We start from the raw sequence: 22,722 nt of genomic DNA, 5'->3' as shown, positions 1-22,722 counted from the left end.
TCTATATTGCATCCGACCGGCAACTTCAGGATATACTGGGCTGCGAAGTCGAATATACTCAGCTGTACACGTCACTTCGTCATATTCTAAATCCGTTCTATCTGTTAATTCTGAAAGCATAGAATAGCCATAACCACCGTTGGCCAAAGCTGCAGGCATCAGTACCTTGTAAAACCTCCAGTTATCAATCGTGAAGAATTCTGGTACTAAACATGCCCAGCACCTGACAACTGCGCTAATAATTCTCGAACCAGGCTCTTTCGATAAGTCGTAAACTACACGAATACCAGATAGCTGTAAAAGTTCTTGAGCGGGATTGGGTGCGTTGTATGTAGATACGGCGTGTTCGAGGACTTCCAATAGTATTGTCCCTGTCATATTTACAGCGACCAAGTTACTTTCAGTAGGTATAGCACTCATCAGGTCGCCCATAGTAACAGAAGCCGGACGATTCGAAGGTGCTATCGAAGCTGCAATAGCGCCCGCTGGAATTATGGTGACAGGCGCATCTGTCCATCCTTCTCCATCGTAATGTACAGCGTAGTAGTAGTTTATAGCGTCTGCAATCAAGTTGCCTAGGTTACATTCCTCTATTCCGCAGGATTCGCCATCAAGGACTACGGCAGTTTGACCTACAAATTCTTGTGACCTGGAAGCTAACTGTGCATTGTGACTTGTTATGGTTTGTAGTGCTTCCGCGTCTTGAACTATTGATGAATCAAGCAAAATGGGGTTTGCGTCGTACGAACTGACCTCTCCGTCAGCGTTGAATAGAAGGTCAATTTGTCCTAAGTACTTATCGTAGGAGTAAGACGGAATAATAGGCACTCGCCTACCAGATCGCTGTATGACGACTATAGCTTTGTCGACTTGTTCATTAGTATTGGTCCCGTTCCAGTAGTAAATATTTTTATGTCCTGCGATGATTAAATCTAAGCCTTGTACTTCATATGCTACTTCCATGTCTTTGTCATAGTGTGCATGGCCTAAAGCTACTATGATATTAACATTTTGTTCTTGTAGTTTTTTCACTTCGTCTTGTAGAGCTATGACTTCGTTTATGTACTCTATTTCGCCAGTGGTGTCCATGAATCCCATGTCAGGTGTGAGATAGCTAACTAAACCAACCTTTTTCCCTTCCACGTCTAGAATAACTGATTTTTGAATTTTATTTTCGGACGATTTGAGTATAACGTTACTGGCTAATATTGTAGTTTCTAGGTTTTGTAAGAATGGCGACAGTTCGTTGGACAATTTTTCAATGTCGTTATTACCCAGGGCCTGAAAAAAATTAAATAATTAGTTCGTTTATTGATTATCGTTTATTGTTTTCAATACAATATTATTTATTTTTAGTATGTTAAACTACCATGCTTTGTGATCATTTATTAGAAGTTAGCAAATATAATATTTATTTTTTAATAACATTAGTAATATTATCGGAATTGTTTTATATTTTCAGTTTAATGAAAAAATTGTTAGACTTGTCTAAATATCTTGATCATTCGGGTCTAAATAATAACTCCCATACCCAAATTCACTACAAATTAAAACCACCACCATACTCACAAGCATTTTTTAAGCATGAAAATGAATGTCTTCTGTAATTTCGTTAGTATTGTTAGTGGAATAGGTTATATAACGTGGAGGAAGACCATCAAAAGGCATTAATTACAATTACCATCGAGTCGAAATTAATGAAAGTTACGCTAATTTGGTTTCCACTACCGAATAATTTACTTTATGACTAAGCTGTTTAAGGCTAAGCCACAGATTTAGCCTTAGCATCTTCGTTACATGTCAATTTGTTGTTAGTATACAAAGTTAGCGTTTAAATATAAACTGTACTCACTTTTTGATTACAGACGTAGGTAGGTAAAGACGTACTGACTATTGAATTATGATGTGCAATCTAATAATCTTTTTACACGATGTCACATTTCGTGAGTGACATTTTCCTGTTATTTATTTAATTGTTTCTTTAAGAATTGTTTGCACTGAGTTAATATTTATGATGTAGTATCAAAATCTCATTTTGAAAAGGTGTTTTCTGAAGGGAAATATTTAATCATTATCAGAAAACTTAATGCATATAAAAGTATGTTCATTATTCAAATAACTTTTACATATAAAAAAATATTTCACTACAAGTAAAACAGCTTTCTAACAAAAGTAATATTAAAAATAATTTAAAAGCATGTATCAAAACTATACCTCTGCTAATTTCTCAGTATACAACGAAAGTGTTCATTTATTAACAAAAATATGGTTTACATAAAAAAAATACTTTACTCTCTCTAACTCTAAACTAAATAACAATTGTTTTAAGAAAATTACCGTAAGTTTTCTCAAAAGTTGGTCCACAATTTGTATTCGTTTATACAATGAATCACGTACAACAAATAATATATATATAGCGTGGACGTCCTGCGAAAGCAAGACCCGCATTAATGATTTAATAAAAGTTTTTATTGAATTATTAATATTAACATATTATGTCCCACTGCTGGGCAAAGGTTAATAAAAGTTATTTTAATTTTTTAAAATTATTTTCTGCTTTTTTATGTTAAGCTTTAGAGCTGATTTTCTTGTAAGCCATTCATAATATTGGAACTAAATTGAACCTTTACTTGCAAATACAAAAAAGAAAATACTACGATTTTCAAGTTTTAGACCTTGTTACAATGTTTGTATGCAATTTTATTTATTTTTTGTTGATCTTATTGTTTTGGACAAATGGTACAATTAGACCATTATGTAAAATAAAATGGTGTTTCATTCCGATAGACTGATTTACCTTTTAGTAAAATAAGTATGTTTTTTGTCATAAATTTGTGGTCATTTGTGGTCATATTCATATGTTAGATATGCATTGCGATAAAATGCTACGCATTATTTTAGTACATAATGCTGAATGAATTTTCTTTTGATGTACATATTTTGATGGTACTTTTGTTGGAGAAGTGGCATATTTGGTTGTGAAAAAACTTGTTTTTTTGGTGAGCGGTTAAATACTATCTACCCTTTCTTTTAGCAACGTTGCTGATTTTAGTCAGTGTTAAAATGTTCTGAGCGGTTAATTAACAAAAAAAAAATTTTGATATTATCAAGTGACGGAACGAAGAAGTTGTGCGCCTGATGGTAAACTACACATCTGTCCATAATAGTTGCAGTGCCACTCAGAGTTTTAAATTGCAAAGATCTGAGGGGCACTGTCACTGCGCCCACTTATGTCACCCTGAGACATAATTTGATGAGTCCCACGTACCTGTAATTTCACCAGCACCTTCAAAACCTGAACGTAGTAATAAGCTGAGTGGCATTGTCACTGTCTCGGATAGGCCAAAGGCCTGTCGCTTACTACCAGGCATATAACATACGTCCCGTCGCTTGACATCATAAAACAATATATATCTAGACAATCTAGACATTGTTATATCTATGCGTTTGTATGAATTAATAGTGATTTAACAAAAAAAATTGAGAATTCAGTTAATGAAATTTTGATTTACGTACAATTTATACAAAAAGAAAGTCACTTTCAATGTGTACTCAGTGTGACCATTTTGATGTCACAATACGTGTATTCCGAAATATTAGGAACATAGTGAGATTTGGAAATGAAAATATTTTTCGTCTTCTGTAGCTACGACCATAGCGAAGGGTCCGAAATGGTTTATTTGAAAAAAAAAAAAAAAAAAAATTTAGATGCGAAAAATGATGTCATTTTCGTTCTATAACAATCGCGAATAACCTAAGAACTCGAGACAAGAAGTCAAGTCATGTTGTGGCAGGAAACCTTCATTGGGTAATGATAAAATTAAAACTGACGAACATGCGTGGGACTTACATACTATATGGAGCTATTACATACAAATATTATAAAATTTCATAGTTGTTGTAAAAATATGACGATATTCAATTGTAAACATTTATTACGAAACACAAAGTATACAAACAAAACAAACGTGTGTACAACACAGTAAAAAAAGCACGTAATTTTTATTATCACATTATTAGAATAGGTATGCATTACCTACTCATATCACACGATATGATAATAAGTACACTGCGTTACCAAATGATATCAATTTAAATATTAGGTACACGTTCACGCACGTATCTTATGAATATATACTATAAAAAGCAATAAGCTTCCGAATAGTAAGACATTGAACGTTTATAAAGTTGTAACCACAGATTAAGTACATGTACCTTTTTGATCACCAACGTAACGTATCACTTCAACGAACACAATGCTACAACACGCACGAAAATGTTTTCGTTAAAACAATATAGGGCCCACTTAGATTATCATTGAAAAGGAATTCACCGCTAATGCGGTTATTTTAATTAAATACGTTTTCAAATTGAAGCCACAACAATCCAGCCGCAAAAGTAAAACAGAGCTTGCTCCGATACACGTGAAGCATAGCTATCGCTGACTTGAATGTTGTGCCACGTTTTTTGGCATATATTGCAGTAGTATTACGCAATAATATATTCCTTATCCTTTCTTTTTCTCTGACCATTTATTGTGACTAAATTATATTAATAAAACTGCTTTAAACGTCATCTATCCATGAAAAATTTTACATTTGTCTTGTCATTAGTCTGGCACATTATCATTATTTATATATTATTACCACAAATTTGCGCCGAGTATATTTACCTAAATATAAAAAAAAAACATGGAATGGATATTACTTCCCTCTGAAATCCCGGAAGGAATAAAAATAAAAATATATACTCTTATTTTTACTTATAAAACTTTTTAATTAGTTTTGTTATGAACACTCAGAAAAATTTTCGTGAGACATACACTCACGTCCATGCTGCACGTAGCATTGCTCTAACCATCTGACCCACGGGTCTAGTTACCGAGTCGTTGAAATTCTCCTATGTGTTTTTGTTATAGATTTTTGTACTGACTCTCGGCATTCGTCGCCGCTGGTGACATCTAGTGAGAATCAACGAAAATTTTTCTGTGTTCGATCTTTGTATACAAAATCATATAATTTTTTTTATTATTGATACAAAGATTGACCAAAGATAAAGAAAAATCCTTCGATCCGGCTGGGCTGGAACCAGTGAGTTTTTCGCCAAACCTATCGTTCTCCCAACTGAGTTATGGAACGAGTTAACAGACTTTACGAATAGCTCTATGATATGTCTGTTCTTGGGTGTTTTTGCCTTGGCGCCACTTGTGAGAAACCTATGAAAGTATTTTCTTCACTCAGCCATCTCCACAGCAGCGCCAGTGACAGTTTAGCGAAAAAGTCACTGGTTCGAGTCCAGCCGGATCGTAAGAATATTTCCTTGTGTTTGTTCAATGTTTGCATTGCTTATAAAAAAAAAATTTATGCATACAACGCATACAACATAATAATAACGCACACACTCATCATAGCTCCGCACTAAGGAAACCGTGTGTTGCGGGTGCCATGGACACATACATAGACTACCACAAATTACACCCAAACTCATGAGATAAATAAATGTAGGACATACAAAAATTTCTCCCAGCTCGGGACCTCTGCGTGGCAGTCCGGCCACATGGTAACCGTTCGGCCACAGAGGCAGTTAAGTATATATTTTTGTGTAAGTATTTTCACAAAAAATATATGAATATCGTGGTAAATATTATAAAACAATTATTCTATATACGTTACCGTGTAGTTGAAGTAGTTGCTAGTAATATATCAAAAATATAGAACAAAATACAAGACAAAAATTTGATATTTTAGAGGTAGGTATAATTCACTTTATATGTAATTCTTGAAGTTTAAATTAATATATACACTGCCTATCTAAATATCTATCTCTCATTTTATACATTTATATTTTAAATTTATAGTCCAAAATTACTTCGGGCCCTATTTTGTTCTAATTTAGTATAAAGATAGATAAAAGAAGTGAATACTTACAACAGCGTCAGGTTGCAAAGCGTTAATGAATTCAGCTGCGATCTTCCATTTGTAAATGGTGAACCAGGCAGTGCCCGTGTACGTATCCCCAGCGTTAAGGTATAACACTGGAGGACCTTCACCTGATTTCGCTTGTCTTCTGGCCTCCTTTACACTGAAATTGCGGAGAAGATATTTTGTGAATAAATACGTAATGTATGTACATAAAACAACTGATTACATACCACACAGAGGCCATTTAAATGGAATACTGGGATTGCTTCTTAACCGACTTTAAAAAAGAGGCGGTTCTCAATTCGACTATGTTTGCCGTTATTTTAACGGTAATTCGTGAACCGATTTTGATGATTCTTTTTTTGTTGTAAAGAGGGTACGTCAGTAGTGGTCCCATTTAAATTTGAATAAAATATTCCCCCTCTTAGGGTAGCAAACTAGGGGATGAATCCGATTTCGCGCACTTTTCGGTAACCGATTTCAATAAAATTTGGTAAAAAGATGTAATTCCACGAACTTTTCAGGTCTGTTTTTTTATAGTACTATTGGCAATACTCCATAATATTTAATTTATAGTACAATGTTCTAATAACGAAATTAATAATGAGCAAGACAAATACCATTTGCCTGATCTTAAACTAGGGAATTCCATGGAAGATTTTTTTAGGGAATTCTATGAGTGCCAGAGTAACGGATCGCACTCTGGGGCATTATCCGGGACATCCAGGCCAGAGTCAATATATAAAAGTTCATTTCGTCAATTGGTCCTGTCGGGAATCGAATCCGGAACCTCCGCATCCAGTGCTCACGGTGCAAACCGTTAGGCCACCGAGGTCGTCAATTTATTATGTACTTATGGTACGGGTTATTATGTTGTAATTTATATGTTCTATAGTATCTACCTTAAAACATAATTAAACATTTTCGTTGAAATTTTAAAACGAACTTTGACTAAGCAAAAATTTATGAATAATAGTAATGTCTCGTAAAACCGATTTTATTTTATTTTATTTTTTAAATTGCGAGCTAAGCAAGTTTTGCCTTATTCACAAAAAGAACTTTGCCTAATTTTGAGAAAGAAATCACGAAGTGATCTCAAAATTCCATTTATTTTCTTGTTTAAACTTTATCAAAGATTGTTCTGGAAATACAAAAATCATGCTTAGTTCGCCATCTTTGCTTAAACGAAGTCAAAGTTCGTTTTAAAATCTCAACTTTAATTATGACGTAACTGGGCAATACTTAAGACTGAATGCAGACTAATACATTTTACTCTACAGTATTTCTTGTATCTTTATTATTACGTTGGTTCGTTTCAAAGTTTACTCCTAGGAGTAAACTTTAGACATGCCTGAGCTAGCTCCAGCATGTTTATTATTGCTGCGGAGAACAAGTGACTTGAATTTTAGTTCTAACTCACCATCTTTGCTTAGTCGAAGTCAAAGTTCGTTTTATAAATCTCTACTTTAATTATTACAAGTCATTCGGCAACTATTTTATACTATTTTATATTTAAAGGCTCCTGGGTCACGCTTTATTAATGCTGTGAAGATAAAGTGGTTCGAATTTCTTTAGAAATTAAATTAAGATGAAGTCTCACCTAGAATATGCCTGGTAGTTGTGGATACTTACACATGAGCTACTCTAGGAAATCCACCGTAACATTTTCCGGCCTCCCTATCAGCAGGTGTGCAGGTACCACTCAGTTGGGAAGTTTGTTCGAACCGCGCATGCATGTCGTTATTGTGAAGAATAAGTAGCTCGAATTTTCCATCATCGTTGTTGGGAGCTTTGAGTACAGTGGTTGATGAAAGCGACACTGCTGCCAGGACTGTAGCTATGTGGGTCAGGTAATTCTGAAAAAGTGCAAAATTGAGTTATAAGTATATTATTCGAGTATTGTCGCAAGTCTAAAGTTGGCACTTATATGTATAATGTTTACATACATTTGACGCCTATCTCTCCTGTATCTTTTGACTTCTTAAATTGTTATAATAATGGAAATGAGGGTTGGACCTTAACCTCGGTATTATGCTGCTCAACACTAGAGGTCTTTGAGATGTGGCTTTATAGACGTATGCTTGGCATATCTTAAGTTCAAAGGGTCACCAACACAGACCACATAAATGTCACCAATGTTGAGGTTAGGAAAGGAAGCTACAGTATTTTGGGTAAAAGATACAGGATTCTTTGACTAATAATGCTAGGTAAAATCAAGGAAAACGTAGTCATGGCAGAAGGAAAATCTCCTGGTTGAAGAATTTGAGAACTTGGATCAATCTAAAAGTACACGTTCCCTCTTTCGTGCGGCAGCTTCTAAAATAAGGATAGCCATTACGGTCGCCTACCTTAGTAGCGAAGCAGCACGCCAAGAAGAAGAAATGTTAAATCGCCTATATTGGTTTTTTCAAACAAATTAATGTTTGGGCTTTTTACAGGTCTTCAGGTCTCATGGTCACGGAAGATGGAGATAGTTAAGTCAACGTAAATGTGTAGCAATCGCGACAATCTAAAAACTCGTTATGTTAATATTTTAATCAGTATGTATTTGTCTACTTGAACTATTATTTATTTGTGCAATTAGTGATTTCAATGGATGTTTTTCTAACAAAATTAACATGTATACTTGCGTTTAATTTAGGCACATGTTATATTAATAGGAGTGTTAAAAATTTCGTAGAATGACCATATCGATACATCGGGAAAGAAGGGGCGTAAATACCAAACTACATAGTTATGAGTTAGACGAAGGAAAAACAACCAATAATATAATCGTACAACTACGAAAAACATTTTAAATTGTGTACGTAAAAAAACCTTCTTTGACGAAGAACAAAATTTTGAGTAGACGGACATGAAAATTCAATTCAACCACATAAACAACTTTTTAAATAAAATTCACTTTTATGCCCTTTCTTCCCCGAAGTATCGAATGTTGCACTAACAATTTAGCGAATTTCTCCTGGTCATTCATATTCATCGTTCGTAATTAAGCTGTATTAGCAAATCGTAGCAAAAAGGTTCAATCCAAAAATAATACTTTACACAGCGACAATAAAAGCAAAAAAAGATGCCAAATATGTCAAATGTAGTAAAAAGGGCGAGTGTCGAAGTATTTATCACATTGATTCTTGCCGTGCTCTTTGTTATCTAATAATAGCAATAAATTCATGTGTGAACTTCGGCTATACAGAAACTCAGTCTGGGCTGCCCATTAAACGACTTTTAAACGCTATTTTCTACCAGTTATGACCCCCACGGTGGGCGTTGGATGTGGAGGTCCCGGGATCGATTCCCGGTATTTCAAATTGGTAAACGTAATTTTCTACTAGTCTGGGTATACTGGGCAGTGTCTCGGAGTGAAATTTTTTGCTCTGGTACTCATAGTACAGGGAATTGCCTAGTTTGAGACCGGGCAACTTGTGTGTAAAAAATATTAGTATTAATTGTTACACAATGCATACAGTTTATTGATTGATTATTGTAAGTATTACCAGATTGGAAAAGAGACTTTTTAGACTAATTATATTTGGGTTAGAAGCAGGGTTTGAAATTATCAACATATCTTATACACATGTTATCTTATATATCAAGATAATTATCCATTCTGATCATTGACTTACAAATAAATTCTGATTTATAGTTTTGTCCCTGTCAGTTTTGACTAAAAATGATAAACAGCGAGAAAACGGATTAAAACGAAAGAAAAATCTTTGGGAAAACTTACTTCTTTGTGACTTTTTTGAGATTGACATTTGACACGTTTGAATTCATAACAAACCTTAGAGAATGGAAAAAAATTCCGTAGTCTAAGATACAAACACAGGGCATGACATTGTCAGTGGTAGCCAATGATCTTATTATATAAAATTGGCGGTAGCATTTTGTGGTTAAAATTAATTTTATAAATATTAAGGTAATAATAATGATAATTATCAACGATAATCACCCTGGTTGGAAAATATACTTGAAGGTTTACATTATTATTATTACCTATTGCAATTTTACTTTCATTAATCAGCTCTTTTATAAACTAACTATTTTTACGGGAGACTCCACAGTAATTAACACGGAATAAGCAACCATGTAATAAGAGCCAAAAAGAGACGTTTCGCGTTTCGCTCTTATTATATCGATATAAAGCTTTTTTCTGACCATCTTAATGCGATTCTGCTTCGATAAGTATGGTGGCACCATGATTATACATATAGACGTGACGAATTTACAACTAAATAAAAAAAATGCATAAAAGTAAAGAAGACAATAGGAAAATAATATTTATGGTGGAGTAACTCAATGTCGTAAAAGGAAAGTAATCACAAATCTAAAAAACTAAAAAATAATACTAACACCTAAAAAATTTTATTATCTCACCACAATATTACTTTCGCACATGTGTCGCTCCAAAATTCGTTCGATTAATGAACTCTTCAACTTCAGACTGTTTGGATATTGTATAATAATATTGTAAAGTATATGCCGCTGTGCCTCGTACAGAGGCTACCTGCAGGTTCTCAGAAATATATTAAGTGGTAAAAAGTGCTTTTGAAACGAGACGATACCAATTATAAGTGGCCCGCGACGAAGATGGCATTTCAATGAAAGTCACTTTTTGCCACTGAAGGCTTCGTTATTCGAATTCATTGTGAGTTTGGACACAGACATGACTGTTTTTTGTTAAAAAAAGTACTTAAAAAAAACGACAAAAAACAAGAAACTGTCTTAAGGAACCAGTCTAAAATGTAGATACTTCTAATTTCTAACCCCCGACTCAAAATGAGGGGAGTTATAAGTTTGAAGTTATAAATCTTTGTCTTTGTGTCTGAATATCTTTTTGTGGTAGGTATCATAGCTCCCAAATGGTTTATTTTGATCTCAAAGCGGTTTTAGGTTAATTACGATGTCTATTAATTTTTATGTTTATTAATGTTAATCGCGATGGTTTTTAGGTACTTTTAATGATTTCAGCTATTAAAGATCATCAGCTCTTTTCCCATTTAATGTAGGAATCTCTGTCGTAAAATGACGTAATTTTTTTTTGCTTCCACTTGTCCGATTGACTTGAGTAAGGCGCAATTTATATTGTGGTCGAACGGAATGGAACCGAATTTTGTAACGAAAATCTTCAGTGGAATCATCGCGTATGCTCGAGAATACTCGCGCATTCAATATTTTGGCTCGTATCTAGTTTGTACGTTACACAATTGACCATAAAGTTCCTTATGCAATGTATTGTACATTCGTTACGAAATTCGTACAGTCGTATTCTAGAACTCTATTCAATGCTCAAGTCAGGATTGCACTGGCAACACAAGCACTGGAAATACGACCCTAATGGAAGGGACTTGAGTATGATATCAAGTGCTTTAAACCATGCTCAAATCCTGACTTGAGCATTGAGTAGAGTTCTAGAATACGACCCTAAGAGTCGTATTCCAGACCTCTACTCAATGCTCAAGTCAGGATTTGAGCAGACTTGAGTATGATTTCAAGCACTGGAAATACGACCCTAATGGCAAGGACTTGAGTATGATTTTCAGTGCTCACTGCAATACTCAAGTCCTGACTTGAGTATTGAGTAGAGTTCTGGAATACGACCCTAAGAGTTGGTATAGTACGAAATGAAATGATTTTTATTTGCATAAGGTACGGTTAAATGAAAGTATATAAATAAATTACTAATGAGTGCATATTTTACCGATCGCCGGCATGAAAAATTCAAACTTACATTACGTTTTTTATGACTCGGTGGTAAGCGACACATCTGTTTGTAACAGTTGCAGTACCACACAGAGCTTTAAATCGCAAAGATCTGAGGGGCACTGCCACTGCGACCGTCATCCTGAGACTGAGACATAAATTGACAAGTCTCATATGCCTGTAATTTTACCAGCACCAAAACCGAAACGCAGTAATGCTTACATTACTGCTTGGCGGTAGAAACAGGTAAGGTGGCAGTACTTCCCTAGACGAATTCTTTCACAAGGAGCTCTACTGCTACAAATCTATTTACACATTACATATTTACTTATTACACTAAAATATGAATTCTTTATGATGTACCTACTACATTGTTATAAATTTATTACTTATATAAAATTGTTCCGAAAACTCTTTGACATTGTAAAAACATTTTTCCAAACACCATTTTTCTAGTTCTCTACACATTTGATTTATCGGCAATACTTTCGAATTATTCGGTTTTTTCTTGAATATTATAACATACCCATGTTGTACAATTTCTTTGAAATAGTGTAATCTGAGGATAATAGTCTAGCACCAGTCTATTAGGTTACCTCGTACTTCTAGGATTAATTGCTATTGCTTTTCTGGTCGTTGTTTCACAAATTCACATAATTCTAGGATATACACACTTGGTACTGATAATAATTTAGTAGCAGTAGAACCCCTTGTGAAAGAGTTCGTCCAAGGTAGTACTGCCACCTTACCTATTTCTGCCGCCAAGCAGTAATGTCAGCATTACCGTGTTCCGGTTTTGAAGGGTAAGGGTGCTGCTGAAATTACAGGCACATGGGACTTCTCAACTTATGTCTCAGGGTGACGGCCGCAGTGGTAGTGCCCCTCAGATCATTGCTATTTAAAGCTCTGAGTGGCACAGTAACTGTTATGGACAGGCGTGTACCGACTTGTTCGTACCGTCATTTGATGTTATATAAAAAAATCCCAGTTTAGGGAAAATGCTCTGCAGCTAAACAAGGGACTAACACTACAGATAACTCATATATATGTATATGAGTTATCTGTAGTGTATATATATGTATATATATATTCCTTTTGTGGTAGACAAACTTTATCAATTATTTGTTGTTACCCCAAACTATAATCCTACAGCCAATAAATTGACGCCATAATATTATAACAATGATAAACACACAAAGCCACTTCCTGGGATATTGTTTTAGACAGCCTATCTAATAATAAATGTACCAATTTATTGATTGTATGAGTTCATTATCAATACGATTATTATAATTGAGATTTTAGTCTTACCATGATCCATAAAAAATTGTGTTGTCAGCTGTACCGTTTCCAATGTACATACATTTGATTAAGTTGTGACGTTATTTTAAATAGAAAACCACCGTGAGACTCAGAAATATTTACCAAAAATAACGGATAACTCACGTATTTAAGTCGAATTTTTGATCGACATGTTTCGAACCAATTCGTGTCGTCATTTGAATTTCAATCGTCGTAGTGGATGGTCGGTACCCCCTGACTGGAAAACAGTGTTAGGTACTACGTCAGTGGTTAGTGTAGACGAGACTTTACAAAGTGACGTTTTTAGTGTAGTGTGCAATCCTGCATATGACTTTAATAAAAATGAAGCAAACGAGGGTAGATTCCGACGCCGCCTGCGCCCGCTGCCGTACTGAGTGATCGGGCTGCCAGGGCTTTGGCGCGCAGTTTCCGTCGACTCACCGCCGCGGAATCTCATGATTAAGGACCAGAATATTATCATCACCTACTGAGTTCAATTCAATGCACTGCAGAGGTAAGCCTCGAACACCATAACGGTACAACTTATGTGATAGAATGTCATGAACCACAGAAACAAATGCTCTAGACTTATGACAGAAGTTGAGCTATTACAAGCTATTTTTTGATCCAAACTTCGTGTAATAGTGTTAGTCAGTCTGAAACCAGCACGTATAGTTGACTTACCCTTTTTGAAGTCATGCTGCTCATCTCTAATAATCTTAATACATACAGTAGTCGTACAATTGACCATACATACACTTTTCAGGGACTTTAGACAATATAGTTTAGGGGAATAGGCCGATAGTTGCTTATATTGGTTTCATCTCCACTATCGTTAATAGTACTCCGATGATATTACAATACTATGGTAGCCTTGATCTGATGCTGCTACCAGCCCTCACTCACCTATTCTAGTACTAACACTAGGCTCATCAAATTGGTTTCAGTGAGTTGTTAGCTTACAAACGGAGTATGGCATCAGGGATTCTTATAAATTTTAATTTAAGTTTATTTCTACGGGTACTATATTGCTGTTATTATTAATGAATTCTCGGAACTGGGCTTATCTTTTACATTTCAAAAGGTAAGAAAAAAGAAAAAAATAGAAAAAAAAGAAAGGACATCTCCAAAATTTATAATTGTGGAGAGTTACTCGTAATTACCGTATACGGATGTTTTTGACAAAATTGAAAATTCAAGGCGAGAGTGAATAGTTCTGATCCCTTGTAGGAAGGATGTTCCACTTTCGACTACATCGTAATTTACTTTCAATACAAGCCGTATGAATATAATCATGGTCATCAGTGAAGTAACACCATCGATTCAAAAAAGTGCTTAGTACCTAATATATAATTTACAGTCTTGAAATCTTGGAGTGGACGAAAGGAACCTCGTATTCCTAATACGTCAGACGCACCCCCGCAAATAACTTACGCCGATTAGCTAACCCTTTCTCCACAACGGTGAACATATCCCATGCACCGTCCAGCATAGCTACTTGCGGCGTGATCACCGTGGCCAAGTTCTCTGGACCGCGATAATATAGTGTATACCATCGATACGATGAGAAAAAGAAACCTTGAAATCCACGACGACGGTGAGGGTTTATCAATTTAACTGCCTCCGTGGCCGAACGGTTACCATGCCGGACTGCCACGCAGAGGTCCCAGGTTCGATTCCCGGGCCGGGCGAAATATTTGTATGACCTACATTTATTTCTCTCGTGAGTTTGGGTGTAATTTGTGGTTGTCTAAGTGTGTGTCTATGGCACCCGCGACACAGGGTTTCCCTAGTGCGGGGCTATGTTGAGTGTGTGCGTTATTATTATTATTATTAATTTAAAAAAAGTCAAAAGTATTGGTTTCTTAAAGGTATCTTTTGTTTTATAATATCGAGTGATGAGATGAACAAGTCGTGCGCCTGATGGTAAGTTACATACCTCTCCATAACAGCTGCGGTGTCACTCAGAGCATTGAATCGCAAATATCTGAGGGGCACTGCCACTGCGTCCGTCACCCTGAGATATAAGTTGACAAGTCCCATGTGCCTGTAACGTCACCAGCACCCTTACTCTTCAAAACCGGAACAAAGTAATGCAGACATTACTGCTTGGCGGCAGAAATAGGTAAGGTGGCGGTACTACCCTGGACGAACTCTTTCACAAGGAGCTCTACTGCTACTAAAGTGGTAGTGGTAGCGGTAGGTGGTGGACATCGAGTATATAACGAGAAATAGAGACAAAATAAGGGCCATCCATGCCTGGCAACATATCAGGTAAATGGGCCTTATATCACTTAAATATCAACTCTCGTTTGCGCTGAAATCACAAATTAGAAAACTGAAATAGTACAGCGCCAACAACTGACCTGTGTGTACGTCTCCGTATAATCCAAAAATATTCTGTACTTATTGTAATATAGATAATATCTCTAACAATGGGGGCTGTTCCATTCGGTGGTCTGGGGAAAACAGCAAAACATCTAAATACAAAACAAACGGAATCACATTTCATCGGTAATTAAATATGGAATTTTCCAATTAACGACCATTATAGCAAAGCTCAAGTTAAACTGGTCGATTTAAAGAGAAACATTTGACGACACCCGGCAATTGTTTCGAATACGGGCTGGCCAATCGGAGCGCAGTTGTCACGGTAATGATTTGGCAGAATAGTTTTCAAACCAATTAAATGACATTTCGTCTCTATTTCAGGTTATATACTCGATGGTGGTGGATTACTTTAATTTAAATGTGGTAACTTATTCCGTTTATGCGCATATAATTATGTTGTGTATGTGTTATGTTTAGGTTACATTGCTGCCTCGAAAAGGATTAATTTGTTAAGTACAAATTGTTAAAAGACAAACAAAGGGGTACAAGACTCTTTAACAGTAGGTATTTGTAGGACGTTCTTTATTGTCAAGTATCGGTAGCTTTAAACTATAGGCGTTTTGGGGCTTGTAAAATTTAACACAAAATAAATGAAGGTATGGTAGAATTTTCGATACCGATAACCGAAAAAGTTCTATCGCATTCATATCCAATTTGTGGTCAATATTGCACGGACTAAAACGTTATAATGGTTACCTCTATCGATTCATGATTTTATTCGCTTGTAAAATTACATAATATTATATAATACTATTAATTGTAGGTCTTTATGTTAGGAGCAGAGATGGGCAGTGAGTTAAAATCCAATGAACCTGGACTTTATCCGGGCCATTCCGGTGCATAGATGCTGCCCAAAATCATGGGCTGAAACCAGAAGACGTAATTCCACACAATGCACACCTTGCGATCCTGTGGACTCTCACTTACTACTAAGGATGCTTTACGATGTGAATTTTATGAAAATCGATTCAAGTGTATACTATGGAACGAGTTATTGTATCGATTAATTTGAATGTGATTCTCAAGCGAATCGATTCAATAGAAAGGGAACATATGCGAGCAAGCAATAAAAATTTTGTAATAATATTAACACTTGACCAAAACTCGATTGACAAATATTTAGTTATTAATAGTTTTAGCCCGATTTAAACCCGGCATTAACAAAGCGTTGGATTAAAACCCGGGCGCTTGCTCATATGTAGATAAGAGACTGTGTCTATGTGAGTGAGAGAGTAAAGATGGCGACAGGCAGTGACAATTTGTATTAATAGTATAAAAGTTACTTGTGTTCAGAGAGGTTTTCGAGTTATCGGCATCTTGTTTTTTTATAACGCTATTAGCTCAGCAAATTGGTTCTCTATTTTTGGCTAACCTATTTCACGAATGAAGTGTTGAATGATTCGCTTATTTATGTGTGTGTATGTTATAAAAAGTAGTGAGTAGCTTGTTACTTTATGGATCCAATTTTGAAAAAAAAAAATTGTTTTATTAAGTTTCCGCACTTTTAGCGATATCGATAACATTTTAAAGGATGTCTTTGGGGAATAAAATATAATTAATATTATGAAAGAAAAATATAAAAGGGACCTAAAAGGTGTGGGTTCGTTTAGGCGGGTTCGAGGAAGTAGGTTGTCCGCTGTCGGCATTGATATACGTGGTGGACCATGACTATGTTTCTAGATTTTTTAAATCTGTTTATAAATCTGTAATAATGGCGCTATGTCTCAACTTACACTAGAAATGTAGATCGGTAGCCGACGCAGTGGCCGTGCGCCAATTAGATTAAACAAAAGTGTTAAATGTGATATTCATGAAACCAAATTTATCAATTAGTTTATACTAGTTGATTGAATAAAAAAAAACAGTAATTAAGATTAATTTGAATGGTAATTGGGCTATATCTTCGATAAAATTTAAGTCGTACTGTAATATCGAATAAAGAAGAGCAGAAGAGAAGAGAAGAGTTTGTTGAAGAGAAGAGTTTCCAAAGTTTAAAACTTATATTGAAAATTCGTATTACAAAATTGAAGACTACGTGTTAGGAAATGTAAGGAAACACGACATGGGTCTAGATTTCTCATAAATTTGATTCAAAGTATACTCCATAGCATTTAAGTTTATTTTAAAAGACGAACCCCTACAATTTCTTGCTCGTTCTTCTCAGGAAGTAAGCACAGTGAACGAGCAATAGCTTAAAAAATGACGTTTTAAAGTGTAAATTAATTTTACATATGGAATAAAATGATTCTTTAACTTCATTAAAAATATGCAGATCCCCTCGCAGTACAATCAAATGCGAACGACTTTGTATGTAGTGATTCTGATTGCATTGGTAAATATGTAGGGAGATGTATAAAATTATGAGCAGCTATGTAAAATGGCGATGATATTTTGCCCAGTTCAATTCCCCGCAGCGTTTTGCGTGCATTTGTACAACACACATATCATTCTCAACAACAATTGTTTGTATTATACTTATCATATGTTTTCCGATCACTTATCTTCTTGATAAGTTTATGTTGCGGTGCCACTACTTATTTTCTACATACCTAAAGAAACTGTAAGTGATAAAAGAGATTTCTTTGTTTGTACTCGTATGTTGGCAAAAAAAGAAAAAAATGTGACTTTGTGCCGTTTTATTTTTTAAAGACGAATACTGTGAGCACAATTTTATCATATTCTTACATTCTGTAAGTCACAGGTTCCCAAACTTTTTGGTTCACTGCCCACAGGTTAAACTGCCTCCGTAGCCGAACGGTTACCATACCACGAAGAGGTTCCAGGTTCGATTCCCGGGCCGGGAGAAATATTTGTATGGCCTACATTTATTTATCTCGTGAGTTTGGGTGTAATTTGTGGTTGTCTAAGTGTGTGTTCATGGCACCCGTGACACAGGATTTCCCTAGATCGGGACTATGTTGAGTGTGTGCATTATTTATATTTATTATTTATTTAGGTAAGATAAAAAAATTTCAACGCCCACCACCACAAAAAATAATAAATCATTGAAACCCGTATTTTTGTATTAATTTAACGCAAATAATCACAAGGAAAAACAATTATATATTTGTAGCGTATGTATGTATATAGATAATTCAGGTTCTTTTTCGAGTGCGATAACACTCCCTGGACAGCATCAACGGCCCCAATTGCTTTCGAGGCCGCATTGACCCCCTGCATTCTACAGCGCCCACTGTAGGGACCACTTTGAGAAACTATGCAGTAAGTGTACATGCCTCCATGAAAATGGTAATAGTTGGTATCGTATTTTTAAAGTATCTACTCAAGAACTCGTTTCCTCCATCGGTTATCGCTCTTCGATAGATATGGCCAGCTCGGCCAACGTAGTGTAGGATGCCCTCTGGCCCGGCGGAGTGACTACCTGCGAAAGGTTGCTGGCAGCAGATGGATGTACGATGCTGAGGACCGGGTAAAATAGCGCACATTGGGAGAGTCCACCTCAACCTACGTCCAGCGACATGGACTGCAATAGCCTGATGATGATGATGACATTTAAACTCATAATATTTACTACGTACATTTAGGACGAATGAGAATATAAAATTTACATAATTCAATTAACACCATCGACTCAGTACAGCCTTGTTCAACCTTTATTGTATTTTTTTTAGATTTTGTGACTAAGCGGAAACAGGCCAAAATTTTAATTTTGGTCTGTTTCCGCTTATATACTAAACTATTCAAATTATTTATAATTTGAACAGTTTAATATAGATTAAAATAAAGTTTTATAAATAATAAAAGATTTTCAACTAAAGTTTATGAAATTTACGTGAAAGCAAAATCAATCTCGAATCACACTTGTTATATGGTACGTTAGAAGGAAATTAAAATAAATGAATGAAAAAAATTACAATTGACTAATTTCTTATTTTCAAATTAGACTTGAAATAAAAAAGATAAAATAAACGGCTAGACTTTTGACAAAAAAAAAACGATTATTTTGGAGAAATTAATAACTGTGCTTTACTTATTTATATATCTATTCGTTCCTAAGTATATCAATACCCCACACTGAAAGCCAAGGCTAGACATTAATTGCATAATATTATTATATTCAGAGCGGTGCGGTGCACGCTCGGATTCGGACGTGCTCCACTGCACAATAAGAATTATAATAATTCGCGACCCGCGCGGCAATAGCCGCTGCACGTAATTGACTATGGGTTCTCAGCAACTCATAGCCAACGAACTGTTGGCGTTTATACAACACGCCATAGATACCATGGACGAAGTCAGCATCGTGCAGATCTGCAAGTCAAATTTCAAAGAAGAAGAGATTTGCAGTGGCAAGGCGCTGCTTTTCTGGACGTTTGGCAAAGCCGAGCAGATGCCGTCTCGTCGGAGAGATGGAGGAGCGAAGAGTCTCCAGGACATCATTACGTTGTTCAAGGAGACCGACCCAGACGACGTGCCTGCATTCGTGGCGAAGGAGCTGCATAAGCTGCCCCCTGTCACGTTCGACCACGTCGACGTCACCAGGCTGCTGAAGGACATCACGTCCATAAAAGCAAGCCTTGCTGAAGTTCAGTGTAAATTGGAGGCCTCAGACAACACCATCAGTGAGTTGCGTGCCCAAGTTGTATTACTTAGTAGTGCGGCTTCGGTAAGTAGGTCACCTGAGGCCTGCAACGTGAACACTTGTCGCGGGGCGCAAAATGCTTCTTTCAGCAGTTTTGAGTCGGCTCACATGCATGTGTCACCGACCTCTGGCGCTGTTGCCGCGCGCGTTGCCCCGCACTCCGCCCCGCCGGAGACGACCCCTCCACGTGATTAAGCAGCTGTTGCCGCTGCCCGACCTAGTACTCCACAACCACAACCCAGGCAACCAATGAAGGGAAAACCGAAAAAGAAACTCGAATCTGGAGCTGCGTCGTCAGTACCACCGAGACGAGTTGATCAGTGCGACGAGGACGGCTTTCGGAAGGTGGAAAAGAAAAAGAAGAACACCAGCCGAAACCTTAGTGGCACCGCCCTGACTGGCCCGAATCATTTATTGCGTTCAGCGGTACCGACGACGTTGTTATAAGTGTCGCGTCTTCATTACTCCACCAAGTCTGCGGATATTGTGGAGTACATGCGAGTGAAGGCCAACGCAAACCTGAGGGTCGAGCGGTAGGAGTCGCGCCACAATGTGAATTTTAATTCATTTGTGGTGCGAGTACCAACTCAACACCACAGTAACACTCAAAACAACGAGAGAAGACTTTTGGCCGAAGGGTGTCATGTACCGGCGTTTCCGAGGACGGCTACCGGACACCCACGTTGCGTCACACGTCGAAGTACATACGTGTAAATAAATAGTGTTATATGTATATTATCATGTTATATTGTATTTATGATTAGTCCGTAAGGTATTTATTTAATATTTCTGTTATTGTTTTATTATATTATTGTTATATTATATGTATGTTAGTCTGTAAGGTATGTATCTATGGGTCCTAGTTGCCTGAAATAAATAAATAAAAAAAAAAACATATTGAAATAACAACCACAAGAATAATGATTTTTGTTATGACAAATTGAATATGTTCAAATGTGACTAATTAATTTATATTATCCCTCATTTTGTATTCTAGTCTCGAAATCCATAATAGCTATTATGAAATGCAGGCCTTCATTAATTTTCCTATAAATTGTTAAGACCAGTGCAAACCGGATCTTATGTGACATTAGGATCTTATGTCCGCTAGCGCACACTGATGAGGGGTATCTCTTACGATATAGCGAGCGTTCGCTAGCGTACCGTAGAGTTAGCTGGAATGCCGCCGCATCCGCCGACGTGCCCCCGGTCCCTCGGATTTGATTCCGCTGCACTAGCGACTACGCAATTGAAAAATCCCCGCGCACTGAGGCGCGTTTAGGCAGACTCCGGCGGGCACCGGTGAAATGAAATGTATACCTTATTTCAATTGAAATGGCATAAAATATACATTGATATATTTAATGTCCTGTGCTTCCTGTCTGCAGTTTTGAGCTTACCCTTACTCTCGTAATTACAAAGCTATACAATGACTCGTAATAAAACTCCAATTACCAAGCTTTGAAAATCTTGACTTTACGATACGTGAAATCCTAATTGATCTTCAAGGTCACTGATCAAAATCTCATTGCTTTATTAGGTAGACGATTTCAACAGCGTGATGATGTAATTTTTCATATGATATTCATAGTGCGCTTTACGTGAATTAATTCGAAGGGACTTATAAGAATTATGCCATTGACCTTCATGTACTATATTAATAACCTAGTCATATAGAGATTACGTCATTTTCTAGGATTCTAGCATACATAAATTGGTAGGTGAGAAGAAAAGTGATTTTTACTATGAAGCGTTTTAAAAAGAATGAGTCTCTCTTAATCAAGCATTTAAAATCAATCTTAAGGTTGAATTAATTATGTTAAATGAAAAAACAAACAACGATACGGCATAATGTCCATTGTGTGATTTTTAATATTCTAAAGTAATGTTTGTAAAATATTATTTTAATTCCAAAATATTGAAGGTCTGTTACCTCTCAACTAAAGATATACATTATAAGGTGTTAAAGATTTAGTAGAGGCGAAGCTGCAGGGTCTTTAAGTCTGCTTTTTGATATTCTACTTAGGGCACTAAAAGTTTCCGGAACTGGTCACTGTACATTAACAATATTTAAAAAGTAATTACAACATTTGAAAATGGAACTCTGTGGCTGTAGAATACAGTTTGTTTCATCTGACTGTAAGTTGTTTTTACATTGTGGCATCATTTTAGAAATTGGTTGTCTACATCACTATGGATTTAACTCCTGAAAATTTTCGTAGCATGATTTTCTACAACTTTAAGTACAACTGAACAGCTCAGCGGAGCTTCGCTCGGCTTCAAACTGCTTTTGGCGATAAAAGCACCATGCAAGATTACTATTATAAATATAGCTATAGCTAGTTTGCAGACTTCAAACGCGGTCGTGTGAATCTCAGTGACGACTTTCGTGATGGTCGCCCGTCCACTGCTGTGAGCAACAAAAACATTGATGGTGGTCAAAACAGACAGGCAATTGACATACCATGCGATTCGAACATTAGGCATAGGCCTGAGTTAAATACAATCAATACTACACAAAAATTTGGGTGTGGAAAAACTGTGCTCTCGGTGGATTCCACACAATTTGGCTGACGCTCAAAAAACGGATCGCGTCACTTGGTGCAATGACATGCTTACCAGATTCAACAAAGGGGCGTCAAATTTGGTGTGGGACATAGTAACAGGTGACAAAACCTGGATTTATAGTTACGATCCCAAAACAGAGCAGCAATCGAGTGTCCCATACACTTACCCATCTTTCGAGATGAGCCGAAATCAACCAAAGTGGCATGCGTGCAAAGTGCCTTTAAGCGGATGATAGCT

The 22,722-nt window shown here is 36.3% G+C and overlaps 1 protein-coding gene across 1 annotated transcript in view; it reads right to left on the bottom strand.

The window, feature by feature from the left end:
- Positions 1-22,722, bottom strand: part of LOC113231571 — a 45,355-nt gene that overhangs the window by 9,979 nt on the left and 12,654 nt on the right. Inside the window, exons 2-4 of the mRNA XM_026465911.1 lie at positions 7,554-7,777; positions 5,928-6,081; positions 6-1,281 (exon numbers count right to left, since the gene is read on the bottom strand). Of these exons, the coding sequence (XP_026321696.1) occupies positions 6-1,281; positions 5,928-6,081; positions 7,554-7,777 (1,654 nt within the window). The remainder of the gene's footprint in view (positions 1-5; positions 1,282-5,927; positions 6,082-7,553; positions 7,778-22,722) is intronic.

The sequence above is a fragment of the Hyposmocoma kahamanoa genome, unplaced genomic scaffold (assembly GCF_003589595.1).
Source record: "Hyposmocoma kahamanoa isolate Upper Pololo Valley unplaced genomic scaffold, ASM358959v1 65, whole genome shotgun sequence".
In the NCBI taxonomy this organism is placed as follows: Eukaryota; Metazoa; Arthropoda; class Insecta; order Lepidoptera; family Cosmopterigidae; genus Hyposmocoma; species Hyposmocoma kahamanoa.
The sequence above is the reverse complement of the archived record's forward strand: the minus strand, read 5'-3'. Positions and strand labels throughout refer to the sequence as shown.